General features: G+C 38.1%; 1 protein-coding gene across 3 annotated transcripts in view; it reads left to right on the top strand.

The window, feature by feature from the left end:
* Window positions 1-16,426, top strand: part of LOC129776416 (protein eva-1-like) — a 416,080-nt gene that overhangs the window by 132,318 nt on the left and 267,336 nt on the right. For all 3 annotated transcript variants that reach the window (XM_055782044.1, XM_055782042.1, XM_055782043.1), the window contains one exon: window positions 450-1,143. In XM_055782044.1, the coding sequence (XP_055638019.1) occupies window positions 1,011-1,143 (133 nt within the window). In that variant the 5' untranslated portion in view covers window positions 450-1,010. The remainder of the gene's footprint in view (window positions 1-449; window positions 1,144-16,426) is intronic.

Here is a 16,426-nt window from a genome sequence, read left to right as displayed (position 1 = left end):
CGTTCGTAGTTTGTCATGATTTCACCAACGTCTTCTCGACTTCTGAACTGTGTTAATAGGATTTCAATCGGAAGTCCTCTTTTGTCATGTGCTCTCGAAACTTTTAATAACCATCCCTTGCATTGTTCAATATTTACCCTCGCACATGCTTGTCAGGATTTTGTTTTACAGCTTAAATACGTTTATGCGCAAAGTTCTTGCTCCAGTATTTTTTTTTCTCCGTATGTTCAGTTTGTGTTTGATAAACACACAAGAGTGCAAACGTACGAAAAGTTTCCTCCAAAACTGTACGCGCTACCAGCACTCCTATCCTTATCAATACAGCTGACAGAAGAAAAAAAAGTTGAAGTAAAAGAGAGCCCCTTCGGAGGACAGACGCTCCTTACAAAAGTTTTACGAACGCAAATAGTAATAATATCTTCCCTCTTCTCTCGTTGTTCTCATTTCAGGCGGATCCGCTTACTTCTGATGTTTCATCCTTTCCCGCCCGTCACTTCAAGCAATAATGGATGTACAAACGGAAATGTCGCTTCGCGGTGTTTTAATTAATGATAGAGCCATATTATTCTTTACGATCCGAGGCCACCGGTTACAGCATTACGCGCGAATCCCAATCTCGTATTTCGGTTAATTCAATCATGATAAAGTGGGTGGCAATGTGATTTTAACGGCGCGTTAAAAAGTGAAACAATTAATCATCATAAAAGCCAACAGCCGCAGTAGAGAAAAAAAAATCCGCGTGAAGACCAAATATTATCACATTCAACGCTGCCGGTAGTGATATCCAGTGATATGATTGAGTTCGGAAATACATAATATGAATACGTTTGGGGCTATTTTACCCATTGATGACAACAGAATTCGGCAATCACGAATGTTTGCAATTATTGCGGAAATTAATCGTCGTTGAAAAGAGGATGGTCGAAAACGGATCGATGTGAAAAAAAAAGTTTGCATTTAAGTAGTGGATTGCGTTGGGTTGTGGAAGCGAAAGATCATAAATTGCAGTAATGGAATTATTACAAATCAAATCGATTTCACATCATTTGTTTTATTGGATAATTATTTTCCTATCGCTTTCGACGGGTCCATTGGTGCTGCGGGCTGATCCAGAAACACCGATCTTCAGGGTAGATCCACTAGGTAAATATATCAATCACAATTTTCCTGTACACTTTCCGTCCAGCATAGCGTATCATTTTAATGTAACCAAGCGAACTCACAGTGTGCCATATAATGACAGTCAGTCAAGAGGACTGCGAACAAATTATATCCTATCCTACCAGTCTCCCGGGGCCTTGTATTTTTTGCCAATGGATTGATGATTAACGAGGTAAATCCGCGCAAGAAAAGACTATTCATCATTCGAAATGATTCCATCAAACTGCCATTAATCGATTGAAAGCTAAATTGACCACATGAATCTAGCCTGAGGGCTGCTGTGGGATAAAGCACACATCCACAGAAAATACTTCTCTTTGGGAAGCGTGGATTAGCCCATGTCACATCCATCGGATCCAGCTGTCGATAACTAACTATTAATAATCGAACCATTCGGTTTCGGATATTTGGGAAGTGCTTAAAGCAATTTCGAATGTAGCAATCAGGATAGAACTGATGTATCAGGTGCAAGCATTAAAACGACATTTCTGTAGATAAAGTGGTGGATAAAGGAGGGTTCTGGACTTGAAAAGTCTTCCTGAAGAACATTCTGTATTTTTAATGGTTTCATTTATTCAATTTGATACCTCGATGAATGTTAATAATGTAATATTTAACATTATTTAGTCAATAAATTTAGAAACGTTATTTCAATTTCTGTTTGTGGACCGAGCTGAAGCAAGACTTGGGGTTTAACGAGTCTCAATGTTTCCAAAGAAAAACATAAGGAATAAAAAAGTGCAAATTAATTTGAGTTTAATTGATAACCCAAAAACATCTTCTATTTTTTGCCGTGACATTTTTGTATATTTGCGTATTATTCGTGTTTATTGTATTTAATGACAGCATCGATCGTATTAACTACTTTAAAAATGAACACCATAGTTAAATAAACAATTCTTTGCTTCACGGATAACCATTTTAGAGCGTCCAGCATCAAAGATGAGGAAGTGAATCTATTACATTTCAGACTCAACCGCATTATTTTATTCTGCAAACGCTGTAATCTCGATATTTGTGTATCATTCTAAAAATAATATGGATGAACAAAAGTCTAAATGAGAAGAGATGATTGATTTGTATAGCTGTATTTTACTGCACATAGTTAAATTGTTTTTGAATCGGCATAAGATTCCATACTTCTTGGCAATTTTTTTGATAACATTGTCAATGTGAGTATTGAACTTGAGTTTGTCCTCAATAATCACGCCAAGATATTTAATCTCCCGAACGCGATCAATGGTCTCATCATCAACTACAATAGAGACGTTTTCATTAGAATGATTTCGCGAGATTACCATAAATTTAGGTTTATTTATATACAATTTCAATTGCTTATACTTCAACCATCTACTTCAAGAACGCAAATCTCCATTCAAATGTAAAACGGCCTGATTCAAATCATTAGCTGCAATGAATAACACAGTATCATCTGCAAAAAGGTTAATATCACAAAATCGTAAAACTCGTCGCATGTTGTTGATGTACATAATAAATAGAAGGGGCCCTAATACAATTCCCTGAGGTACTCCAAGATTATTCCCTACGGGACTGGAAATTGAATCATTAAAAATAGTCTGTTGAGTTCTGTCATACAAATAACTTTCAAACCATTTATATGCAGTACTCGTAATTCCAAGATTGCAAATCATCTTCGAAAAAGTTTGTATGATCAATCCGTCTCAATTTCAGAAATGCATGTAATTTGAAATATTACGTTCTCGATAAATTTGCGTTCGGGGTTCGGCATAAAATTTACATAGTTTTACATTCTTTCTCCCTTCTCTCTCTTTCTCTCTCTCTCTCTCTATGTAAGACCTTTTTTCGGGACTGCTCATATTCACTTTTGGGTCATCGTTTCGTTTTTCATCATTCTGTTCTCCATTGAAGTATATCAACTGATTTCCACCCACTCATGGTCCATCTTTCCGTTGGGAAAATATGAAGCCACGACCCTCATTTTCTGAGCGGAACGTGATATCTTGCTGCGTAGTGCAACCAAGAAATGATGTCCGATACGTGATGAAAACGTGGCTCGACATAAGAAGGCCAAACCCAAACACGATTATTCGTAGTCCTAATGTTGTGTCTAGCACCGGAATAGAAAGTATTTTCTCAATTTCGCAAAACACTCGCACATTGGAAACACTACTCGGACGATAGATTCTCAACAAATTCAATCAAACGACAAAAATAATCTCCGAACAGTTTATTGATTTATGTTCAAACTCTAGTGACAGCCGGAGGGGGGGGATTCAACGAAAGCGAAAACCGGACATGAAATGTGTTTTCTGTTTTCGGTATTCGATAACAAGAAAAAGGTGGGCCGCAAATTAAAAACAGAGGCACAAACAAGTGACACGATTTCCAGTTGCTATGGTTGGTGGTTTGCGTTGTTACGCGACTCTGGTCTCCCGGACCCTGGACGGGGAGGCTGCCCGTTTTGGAGCAATTTGTGTAGGTGTTTTGTTCGTTTGGTGCGGTTAGTATGGTTTCGCTGACTAGGCAAGTTCTCTCAGCGTGGAACAGTTTGCTAATTGTGAAACGTAAATTCTGAAAAATGGAAAAATGGCATTCGATGGTGGAAATAAATCGTCATCGCGATAGTTTCGAAGATTCACAAACCCCTAGAAGTCAATAACGACTAAATTGTCTACACCCAAAGATAATTTTTAGCACATGTTTTGGCATCCCGATTTATTACATTAAATGAGCTTACAAATAACATAAAATGTGCTAGTCTCCCATACTGGTACATGTAGTATGTATTTATATTTATTTATTTATTCATTTTCGTCAAACAAATGTAAACAACATACTTATATGTTTTCTTAAGTTAACTATCATTCTTGCGGTACAAGTTTCTTTTGAGCTGTTTTTTTTATTCATTGTTGGTTCAATTATTTCGCAGTGCTGATTGTATCATTATTTGTTCTAGATGTTTCTGGACTGACTCAATGCGTTCATCATATACGACCATATACGGGTTACAAACGATGTTACAGTATTCCAGAATGGGCCTTACATATGTGATATATAAAAGCTTCATTGTGTATGGGTCCTGGAAGTTAGAAGCGTTGGACAAAACTTAACACTCTATTTACCTGATTGATTACAGAGTTGTACTAATTTTTCACATTTTTATATATTTTGATTTCCAAGACGTATTACAATATTTGATACATGATTTTTTCTGCTGAATGATGTGGAGTTGCATTTTTATTACATTCAGCTTTAGTAAATTTTGAACTTTTGGAATTCTTCGATGTCGTTTTCATTTTCAATTTCCGCGAAAAGCTTCATGTCGTCGGCATACACAAGTACACTGATACGGTTAAAGACGAAGGAGATGCCATTGAAGTACAGAATGAAAAGAAGGGAATCAAGATGAGAGCCTTGTGGGACTCCCGAACGGACTGGACTGGACTTTACTGGGTTCGAGAATGAAATTGAAATGAACAATTTGTTCACGATTTGTTAGATAAGAATTGAGCCGGTATAAGAGTCATTGTTCCTGTTATGTTCATATAATATATTATAATTTACAGAGGAGTTTTTCAATCATGCACAATAAAATACAAACGTCTTGTTTAGTTGCTGTCTACTTTACAACCACCTCCGTCATACATTTTATTCTCGTCTCAAGTTCTCTATACGTATAACAGAAAAAGTTCCTCACTAGAGAAATTGGTTTCGTATGGTTGGTCGAACACGACAGTTCTTCCCACTGAATATACCACTATACTATGCTACTCAATTTATCAATAAATATAATTCTTGCTCGAGATTCTTTCCTAACAAAAAACTTCAAATTCAGAGCGTTCCAATTCAACTTATTTCGAATTCATATAATATCATGACAAAATACCTTAATTTTAGTCGGAGTTTTACTTGTTTTTTTCCTAGACTTTCAAATCAAACATGAAATTTTGTTTTTCTCTGTAATTTCAATTTCTTCGAACGAAATGCATCACTATTTTTTTTATATATCCTAGGACTCAATGATGGTACAATATTTATTTCATTGCTGCTCAGGATTTTCGGGACTCGTCGGCAATCGATCATTGTTTCTCTTTGACTTGGTATAACTCCTGGTCGCAATTGGACTACGCCGCAGCTTCTTGAAACGCCTATCACACCCATTGGCATCTGTTGGTATGGCAGGAACATCTGGAACTCCGTAAAATTCATCATCAGAGTTGCTCATTTTCCGAGACCGTTTTTCTCGCTGTATAGGTATCCGAATCGTTGTTCCCGTCGGACGTGGAGGGATGATACGTAGTTGATTCCGGTGTGCTCTGATTGTATATCTGAAAAAAAGAAATTTCGAAAATATTCAATGAAACTCTTTTCACATACTGTGCTTCAATCCATTTTTCAATGGAATGCTTATCATGATTCTTGTATAACAAGCAAGTTTAGTAAATGGATCCTGGGAAGGCCTATCATCATCTATAAGTCCCCTTCTCGGGGAGAGTCTTTTATCCATTTTATCGGAGAGAATCTGGAGATGCTTTTTAAAACTACGTCGAGGGTGAATAAGATCCAATATAACTTTGGGTTTATAACTAAATAATTTTTCAGATGGAAATCTGTCGTCAGCAGAACAAGTGTTCCTACAATTTGCTAAAAACAGTGTTACCCTATCCTCAACTGTAAGAGATCTAGTTTCAGGGTCAAGCATAAATTTCTTTAAAACTTCTTCGACTACCCTCACCATTCTTTCCGCCTGCCCATTGCTATTAGCGGCGGGCTCTTCATTACAATTATTCCCTGCTGTTTCATGAATGAACAAAAGTAAAAAGAGTGAAATCGTGCGCCTCCATCGGTTACCAGAACATCTGGGAGTCCAAAACGTGCAAATATAACCGTGAATTTTTTTATTACTTTGTTTGCATCTGTTCCATCATCCCTTATCTCTATTCCCAGCCATTTGCTATAACTATCGACGACTAACAAATAGGTTTTAGAATCGAAATAGAAGAAGTCAGCATGGATGCGACTAAATGGGCGAGTTGTTGGAATCTAGCTTGCATTTGAATCAGGTTTAGGAACCACTGCTGTTTTCATACATGACTGGTTGAGCATAGTTTTCTATGTCTTTGTTCAATCCTAAAAAATATACACCGCCTAGCTGGTTGCTTCATTTCAACCATCCTATTGTGGTTAGAATCTCTAGGGGAAAATCGTTGAAAAAATGTATGATTTTAATGCTACCGCTATCCAAGTGCTTAGTTACACAATGGTCTAGCGGAAATCTAGAGAAAAAATCCGCATTACCCATCTTTCATGATGGTCTGTATTCGTATAAAGACATTTCCATTATGTATCGCTGTAATCTTGTAACACACATTTGGTTTTTTCTCGGTTTTCCAAATATTCCCAAGAGCGGTTTATGATCCGTGTATATAATAAATTTCTGTCCAAATAAATACTTATGGAACCGTTTCACTGTACAAACTAGAGCTAACGCCTCGAGATGTTGTATTGGATAGGATTTTTGAGCCGAATTCAACGAAAACGACACGAAACTAATTGGCTTTTCTAAACCATCTACAGCATGTGCTAGAACTCCGCCTTATCCATAACTACATACATCAGACACCACAATAATAGGTTTCTGCGGGTCATAGAGTTCCAACATATCTGCGTTGAGTAGAGCCAGTTTGCTGTCTTCAAATGCTTTCTGACATATATCGTTCCAAACAAATTTTACTTCTTTTCATAAAAGAACGTACAAGCAACTCAATTTTGCAGATAAATGTGGCACAAATTTATCATAGAAGTTGATGAGTCCGAAATATTCTTTCAACTCTGTTACATCTTTAGGAACCTTTGCTTCCTTGATGGTTAAAAACTTTTCAGGCGATGGAAGAAGGCCATCTTCCGTTACTAAGTGTCACAAAAATGTAAAAGACTTGACAAAAAACTTACACTTTTTATAGTTCACCTTTATGTTCGCTTTTCCCAGCTTGGAAAGAACTATGTACAGATTTTGTTCGCATTCTTCCTTTGTTTTTTCCCGCGATAAGCACATCATCTAAATAGCAACTGACATGTTTCAAGCCCATCAAGATCTGATCCATTACTTTTTGGAATATCGAAGCACTGGAGGAGGCCTTGAGGCAGTCTGTTATAAGTATATAAACCTTTAATCGTGTTAATAACTACAAATTGTCTGGACCTTTTCGAAAGCAGAACCATTTACATTCTGACAATGAGACGAAAATATCTTGAGCCAGCGATATCCGGAATAATGAATTTGTTAATTGATACTCAACAATCTATAACCATCCTTAATTCATTGTCTTTCTTAAGCACTATCACAACCGGAGATGCCCATTCACTAAGCTGAAGTGGCGTTATGATTTTCTGCTTTTCCAAATAATTCAAGTGTTCAATTACTTTGTTCTTTAACTTAAATCGTACCTCCTATGTTTTACGAAATACCGGTCTTTCTTCCTTAACACTCCTATACTCGCGCATTGGTCTGTCAGACCGAGAAATCAATAATTCGTTCATTTCTCAGAAAATATCAACACTTCGACTTTGCGATTTTCTCTAGCTTTGTTATTCGTCGTTCGTCATCGTTTAGCGTATCACATGTGTGGTACAAAGGGGACGTGTGCCACTTTTTTAACACTTTCGGTCTGACACACCGACGCGAGTATAGGAGTAACTTTTTTGGACAAGTGCATTTTTTCATATTCTAGAATATTGTTGAATGAAATGTATAAATTAATGTTAGTGGCGTGGAATATTCATTGAATATAATGCATGAGATCGTTACCGGACTTTTCTTATATGATTTCAGTGTCTTTTGTAACTGGATTGAACGAATCCATATATTAACTATTCGTCGTAAGATTCATACGTTCAAAAGCAAAATATAAATGTTTGACATTCGTGTAGTTATTCGCTAAATATAATGGTCATACCTATACACACTTGTGAAAGAATTTCACTTGTGGAAGAATATTAAACAGTAAACTGTAAACTAATCGGTAGCTTATGGTAGTTTTTAACAGTTACAGTTTCGGGGATTTTTTTTTACAATGAACAATATCGACAAGAAAACAAGAAAAAGAAAAGGAAGTTTCTAGAAATCCTTTTATATCATCTTTTTATGCCCCATCTAAAAAAAGGCATTAATTCTCAGTTTACCAAAAAAACAGAGACAAAGAATATTAGAAATATGCAAACTTTATATTCCAGAACCTTTATTATCTGGTAATTATGTAGAAGGTCATTATACATTCTTCTCTTCGATAAAAGACTCGAAAAACACGCAACAACTGCATGAAATGTAAAAAATATGTTTGTTTCGAGCATGCAGTTATGCTATGTTCTGATTCTTACTCCAATGGAACCGCAATCAATTAATACGTTTTTATGTTATTTTATAGCTCTTTATACTTCCATGAATTATATTCAGTCGCTTACTTTTAATTAATAACAGTGAAAAATTCGAATTTCGTTATTTGTGTTGGAGTATCAAAAACTACTCTATTTTGAGAAGGCTGAATTAGATGACTATTAAAACATAATAAAGACGAAGAAAACATATTTTTTAGAGCTTTTTCATTCAATTATACCCTCTTCTTAAAAAAAATGCCAATAAAGCCTGAAAAATACACAATGGCAACATTACAGAGAAGTTCAATTTTCGGTCTGTGACACCGTGCGCGAGTATACGTGTTATGATTTTTCACGCGAGTACAGGAGGGTTAAGGACAAGGTCTGCTTCAAACCCTTTTATGGGATATGAAAAATCATCATTAAATACTTTTGAAAAATGTAAACTTAAGTCAGTTTTATCTTCAAATAATGTTTGTTTACCATCGTTTAACTTGTTTACGTTCAATGGAGTACCGGAAACGTTCCTCCATCCAGGATAGTAAATATCTAACCAGTTTCTACCGAAAAGTGGAACAAAACTGGGTATTGCGCCAAGCACGATTAGAGAAACAAATTGCTAAATATTGTTGACAGTTACATTGACCAGAATTTTCCCAAAAACTTTCAACTGGTCCCCGTTTACCACAACCAATCTGCTGTTGCAGCTGGTTACCTGAACATGAGCAAAGTACTTTCTATACATCGCCAAATTTAACACTATTACCGCCGATTCACAGTCGATTTTCATAACGTAAACAAGACATGGCTTACTAAATCTACTTTTCGACGAAATCATCATGCACGGATAATCACGTTCTTCATCTTCCAGATCTCTTATACTCAACCGTTTAAAATCGTAACTATCAATTTGATCTTCCTTTTCAACAATAAAATTCACGGATCTACGGTTTGTCAGTTTGAAACAATTTCGCTTTACATGCCCTCTTCTTTTGCAATAATTACATATAACGTTGGCCTGTGAATTTTCTCCTTGGTATCCAAATATTCAGTTCCTCGTTTATACTCAGGGAATCTGCTGTGATCGTACCGGTTGCGCATAGTGGATTGTCCTCGTTCTCTTTTTGGTGACTTGCTACGACTACGGTAATGCCTGCTAAAAGGTGTGTCACATCAAATTGCATCACGGAAAAAACGCTGTAGAAATTCGCCCAGTAGACCGATCCTTTTGAAAATTTTAGACAGTAAAATAAAAACTATCAAACAACTTTTGGCATTTTCTTTTTATTCATACTTCGAGCCCAAGCCCGTATGCTCGCACATTCCTCTTTACCCCGTCCATAAGGTTCTGTACAACGTCAGGTTGTAGTTTTTTTTTAACAGAAATCCATTTTCTCTTGAAGTCCGCCTCCGATTTGACAACTTTTGGGTTCTTCCGGAGGGCCTGCTTCATAATCGCCCAATATTTCTCAATTGGGCGAAGCACCGGCGCGTTGGGCGGGTTCATTTCCTTTGGCACGAAGGTGACCCCGTTGGCTTCGTACCACTCCACCACGTCCTTTGAATAGTGGCACGAAGCGAGATCTGGCCAGAAGATGGTCGGGCCCTCGTGCTGCTTCAATAGTGGTAGTAAGCGCTTCTGTAGGCACTCCTTAAGGTAAACCTGCCCGTTTACCGTGCCGGTCATCACGAAGGGGGCGCTCCGCTTTCCGCAAGAGCAGATCGCTTGCCACACCATGTACTTTTTGGCAAACTTGGATAGTTTCTGCTTGCGAATCTCCTCCGGAACGCTGAATTTGTCCTCTGCGGAGAAGAACAACAGGCTCGGCAGCTGACGAAAGTCCGTTTTGACGTAGGTTTCGTCGTCCATTACCAGGCAATGCGGCTTCGTCAGCATTTCGGTGTACAGCTTCCGGGCTCGCGTCTTCCCCACCATGTTTTGCCTTTCATCGCGTTTAGGAGCCTTCTGAACCTTGTATGTACGCAGGCCCTCCCGCTGCTTGGTCCGCTGGACGAATGAACTTGACAAATTCAGCTTATTGGCGACATCCCGGACTTAACTGACTGAGCATCCATTTTTGCCGTTCTTCACCTTCCGGTCGATGGTTAGGTTCTCGAAGTATCGTTTTAGTACTCTGCTGACCGTGGATTGGACGATTCCCAGCATCTGTGACAACTCCGGATTCTCGAAATGAGTGCGCAGGATTAATTCACGACGCTCTTTTTCGTTCGACGACATTTTTCCAAATTTACGAAAAATTAACAGTGAAGCATGGCCAACGTGATCAATACACTCTTATCTTATTATAAGCGAAAGCTGAAGATATAATTCCTAAAAATTAAATTTCTACAGCGTTTTTTCCGTGATGCAATTTGATGTGACACACCCTTTATATCTGCTCGGACCAGCTCTGTCATTGTTATAATGTTCCTGCTGTACCCTTGCTCCTAAACGCTATCTCACATACTTTACACTTCTATGCTCTTCTTCCCGTTCATTAACTTCCTTCGCCCTTAGCTTGGCCAACTCGGTTTATTTGTTTATCATATCGGCGTAATCAATTGACGTAATAGTAGAACCTGGAAAAATGAGCTTCATCTAAAGGTTACAAAAATATTCTTTTTGTTGCTCTCCAAAATATTATTCAAAACGAACAATATATACATGCGTTCCATATAATCACTGAAACTAGAGCCACGGACATAATCGTCCATCGTTCCAATCATACAAGACATGTTTGAATACCAGATGGCAACAACAACTTCTTCGCTAACTTCACGTAGCTACACACCAATGCTGATTCAGTAGTAGCTATTACCAGCGAGGTTGTTTTTTTTTGTTTTGTTTTGTACTTCTAGTTGTGTTGTCTAGTCTAGACGCCCAATTGTTGATGTCGCTTGAATTCCTTGATTTCAGTGTCAGCCTCTCCGCTTGGCTTCCCACTCTCACTTGATCAACGACTCACCGTAACTCAAAGATTTCAATATGCCCTCTTGTCACTCACGCTAACCAGCAATTATCACCGCTACCAGCATCTTTATTCGATGTCCAGAACCCGCAAACTGTAACTCACTCTCTCGTTTCTATTGCTCACTAATATACATCTGCAAATCTAAGATCGATTTTGTCTCTGTTCTTATACAAAGTAGATTCCAGGTCAATAACTCCACCAAACAGCTTGCCAATATTGTTAGACAATGGTTTGGATTTATGAGATGGCGAATTCTGAAAAACGAAAGTACCACAATGGCTAACTTTTGACGTAGGATTACGTCATTCGGGAACATATGGGGGTACAAAATGAAAAACGAAAATCGATCGCATCGTGAAAAATGTCCAATTTCAAACGCTTATTGCTCAGTTATTTCATGATGGATTGATGAGATTTTTGCATCAAATGATTTCGACACTCTATAACAATTTTTCATCTTGAATAAAATAATATATATCATGTAACTAACTATCGAATAATTGAAAAATCTCAGCTCCTATTCTAACGGAAATAACCACTTCTGATTGGTCGAAATTGACGACATATGCAGCGGGTCCCTAACAGAGACATCAAAGCCAAGCTGCCTAGGGGAAATCGGCATTGCAAAAGCATTAAAGTAGAGGAGCTTTTGTTCTCACTGAAATTTGTTCCTTAACAGAGACTTGATGTGCCCGAGGGAAATCGGCATTGCAAATATATGCAAGTCGGGGGCAATTTTGAATTGCAAGTAAGGTGAGTGATACGATTAATTATAGCAAATGAAATTTAAATTTGGAACTTCAATGTTGGTTGCTTCATGAAATTTCATATCAATGACCGATCGTGTTTTGTAAAAAATTTAGCACAAGTGTAAGTGTAAAATTGTATGTGGTAGCAGTTGTGTTAAAAATAACTTGAAATATGAAACATGATTTATTTAAATTTTCATAAATAAAAACCAAGGTATGTTCCCGCTCGAGAAGTAACATTAAAGTAACATGTTTTTACTGATGAGAAAAATTGATAACCCTCCTGTGACTTTTTTTCATTCACACCTTGTGTCGATAATAGTCACTGTTCAAAATTGGTCGATTACAAAAATCTTATTTTTTTACTTATTTTTTTACTTTTCCTATACTTATTTTTTGACGTAGAACTACGTCTTTCAGGAAGGGTACCGAATCAGAAAACAGGTCACGTTTTTATGAAATAAAGTTAACGTTAATAACTATTTTCACTGTGAACAAATTCGCATGATGTGCATACCAATCGAATCGGAATCTCTCTAAGATTTGTTTGATATGCTATACATTACAATTCCTTAATCTCTAAACGGTTTAAATTCATGAAAATTGGAAGAACTTCCTACTGCCAGGTTTTGATTGGCCCCGTTTACAGTTTCCCCAACACAGACTTCAAAATCGATGTACCTGTGGAAATCCGCTTTGCAAATATACATGCAAATCGGGGGCATTTTTGTTCCCACGAGCTGTGTTTCCCTAACACGGACTTCAAAATTAATGTGCTTGGGGAAATCCGCTTTGCAAATGCATGCAAGTCGGGGGTATTTTCTGTGTTGAGTAGTTTTGTACTCGCTTGTCGTTGTGCAGACCAGAATATGTTTCCCTAAAACGTACTATTGAACTGAGAAGCCTGGGCATTCGTCATTTCAGATACTAGAGATGAATGAACTTTCGCGGTTCGAGAACTACATGAACATGAGATGTGCAACAATTTCAGAGGAAAAAGTAAAACACACTGATCGTTTGACAATTCTTCCGTTCACATATTTGGTAGTCCTAGGCATCATATCAAACGTAAAATTCATCAAATTTATTTGTAGAGAAGAACATAATCTATTACAAAAATTTCGATGCTTTCTAAAATAACATTCGGAGTGGATTCCATAATGTAATTGCGTAGTTCTACGTCGAAAATATGCGGTCGTGTCCTGGATACAACCCTTTATAATTTTTTCCTACGTCGCCACTGTTATGTTCATATAATAATTATAATTTACAGAGGAGGTTTTCAATCATGCACAATAAAATACAAACGTCTAGCTTAGTTGCTTAGTTCCATTTCAATTTTCTGCAATTTGAAGAGTAAAGGGTGTGTCACATCAAATTGCATCACGGAAAAACTGTAGAAATTTAATTTTTAGGAATTATATCTTCAGCTTTCGCTTATAATCAGATAAGAGTGTATAGATGGCGTTGGCCATGCTTCACTGTCAATTTTTCGTAAATTTGGAAAAATGTCGTCGAACGAAAAAGAGCGTCGTGAATTAATCCTGCGCACTCATTTCGAGAATCCGGAGTTGTCACATCGGGACATCGATAGGATGCTGGGAATCGTCCAATCCACGGTCAGCAGAGTACTAAAACGATACTTCGAGAACCTAACCATCGACCGGCAGGTGAAGAACGGCAAAAATGAATGCTCCGTCAGTTAAAAAGATCACAAGCGCGAAGTTAAGCAGTTTAGACGTGATCCGAGAAGTTCGGTCCGGGATGTCGCCAATAAGCTGAATTTGTCAAGTTCATTCGTCCAGCGGACCAAGCAGCGGGAGGGCCTGCGTACATACAAGGTTCAGAAGGCTCCTAACCGCGACGAAAGGCAAAACATGGTGGGGAAGACGCGAGCCCGGAAGCTGTACACCGAAATGCTGACGAAGCCGCATTGCCTGGTAATGGACGACGAAACCTACGTCAAAGCGGACTTTCGTCAGCTGCCGGTCCTGTTGTTCTTCTCCGCAGAGGACTAATTCAGCGTTCCGGAGGAGATTCACAAGCAGAAACTATCCAAGTTTGCCAAAAAGTACATGGTGTGGCAAGCGATCTGCTCTTGCGGAAAGCGGAGCGCCCCCTTCGTGATGACCGGCACGGTAAACGGGCAGGTTTACCTTAAGGAGTGCCTACAGAAGCGCTTACTACCACTATTGAAACAGCACGAGGGCCCGACCATCTTCTGGCCGGATCTCGCTTCGTGCCACTATTCAAAGGACGTGTTGGAGTGGTACGAAGCCAACGGGGTCACCTTCGTGCCAAAGGAAATGAACCCGCCCAACGCGCCGGAGCTTCGCCCAATAGAGAAATATTGGGCGATTATGAAGCAGGCCCTCCGGAAGAACCCAAAAGTTGTCAAATCGGAGGCGGACTTCAAGAGAAAATGGATTTCTGTTCAAAAAAAAAACTACAACCTGACGTTGTACAGAACCTTATGGACGGGGTAAAGAGGAAGGTGCGAGCATACGGGCTTGGGCTCGAAGTATGAATAAAAAGAAAATACCAAAAGTTGTTTAATAGTTTTTATTTTACTGTCTAAAATTTTCAAAAGGATCGGTCTACTGGGCGAATTTCTACAGCGTTTTTTCCGTGATACAATTTGATGTGACACACCCTTTAATTATGGTATACACATGCGATCAAATGCTTTACCGAAGCTCTTTACACTGAGCTTCTACGTGTTTACCATTTTCCATTGCATTCAAAATAAAAATCTCAAATGCCAACATATTACTTGCAGTTGAGCGGCCTCTGAAAAAGCCATGTTGCATACACGTTATTCTATTCCTTACTTGTTGGAAGACTTTTTCATTCACTATTGTTTCGAATAGTTTAGGAATACAAATGTTTCCTTTTTTCTGGGAATATTCCAGTTTGTAGTGATACATTGAAAATGCGATGTATTAGAAGGGTGAGCTCCTCAGCCAGATTATTCAGGAATACAGGTGCTATTCCGTCAGGTCCTGATCCTTTCGTTCCGTCTAATTTCTTTAATGTATGGCATATTTCTTGTTGTGAAAGATAGCTCACCCATATGTCATTTGGATATTCCAGTAAAAATAAAAGTCCCAATTGTGATTTTTTTCGGAAAATGTGGTATATACTACATGAGCTGAAAAGTCCCAGGATTTTTAATGAAAACAATCGTTTTTTGGACAAAGCTGTATTTATTCCTGAACATAGTTTCCTTCGAGGGCAATACACTTGGTATAGCGAATTTCTAACATTTCGATTCTCTTTCTGTAGTACGAAACGTCTAAGTCTTCGAAAAATGCCTCAGTGTCACTCTGTAGACTGTCTATTGGACTCAGGAGTGGGGTAATGGATCCACGTTTCATCCATTGTCACAAAATGTCGAAAGAAGTCCACTCGATTACAAGAACGTCAACGCTGTTTTTGATCGACGGTCAGAAAACGCGGCACCCATCGCGCGGATAGGCTTTTCATGTCCCAAAATGTCGTGCAGAATGTCTCCTACTCGTTCTTTTGAAACGCCTATGGCCTCAGCTAACTCGCGTAATTTCACTTAACGATCGTTCAAAACGAGTCGATGCACTTGTTTTACGATTTCTGGATTCGTAGCCTCTTTTTGCCTTCCAGGGCAAGGTGCATGTACGATGCTTTTACGGCCCATTTTAAATACACTAAACCGCCGATAAACTATTATTCTCGAAGAAACAGAAGTGGAACAACATTTCGTCAACCACTGTATTGATTGTTCAGAAGTTTGTCCCATCATAAAACAATGTTAAACAATGTACGAATTCTCGACTGTAGTTTTTGAAATGTCATGAAAATGTCATGAAACTTCACACATAAGCTAGTGACAGATGAACCTCTCGAAATGAATCTTGTTCATTTATTAGTGAAGTTGAAAAATCTCGGGACTTTTCAGCCCATGTAGTACTTCCTGAAATAATTTTGCAAAGAGATTACAAATTTCGTTCGGAATATTCTTTACATCTTCATCAAGATGCATCTGCGATGGGATGTTATTGCTTCTGAGCTTAGACTTTACGTAGTTAGAGAATTTCTTCGGACATGATTTGACTTCAGCTTCGACCTTTCTATTATACTCTTCGTGTGCACTTTTAATAGCAAAAATTAGTTCTTGTGAAATATTCTGATATTTTCAGCAAATTCATCATT

This window comes from Toxorhynchites rutilus, chromosome 3, assembly GCF_029784135.1.
Source record: "Toxorhynchites rutilus septentrionalis strain SRP chromosome 3, ASM2978413v1, whole genome shotgun sequence".
Taxonomy (NCBI): Eukaryota; Metazoa; Arthropoda; class Insecta; order Diptera; family Culicidae; genus Toxorhynchites; species Toxorhynchites rutilus.
The sequence above is the reverse complement of the archived record's forward strand: the minus strand, read 5'-3'. Positions and strand labels throughout refer to the sequence as shown.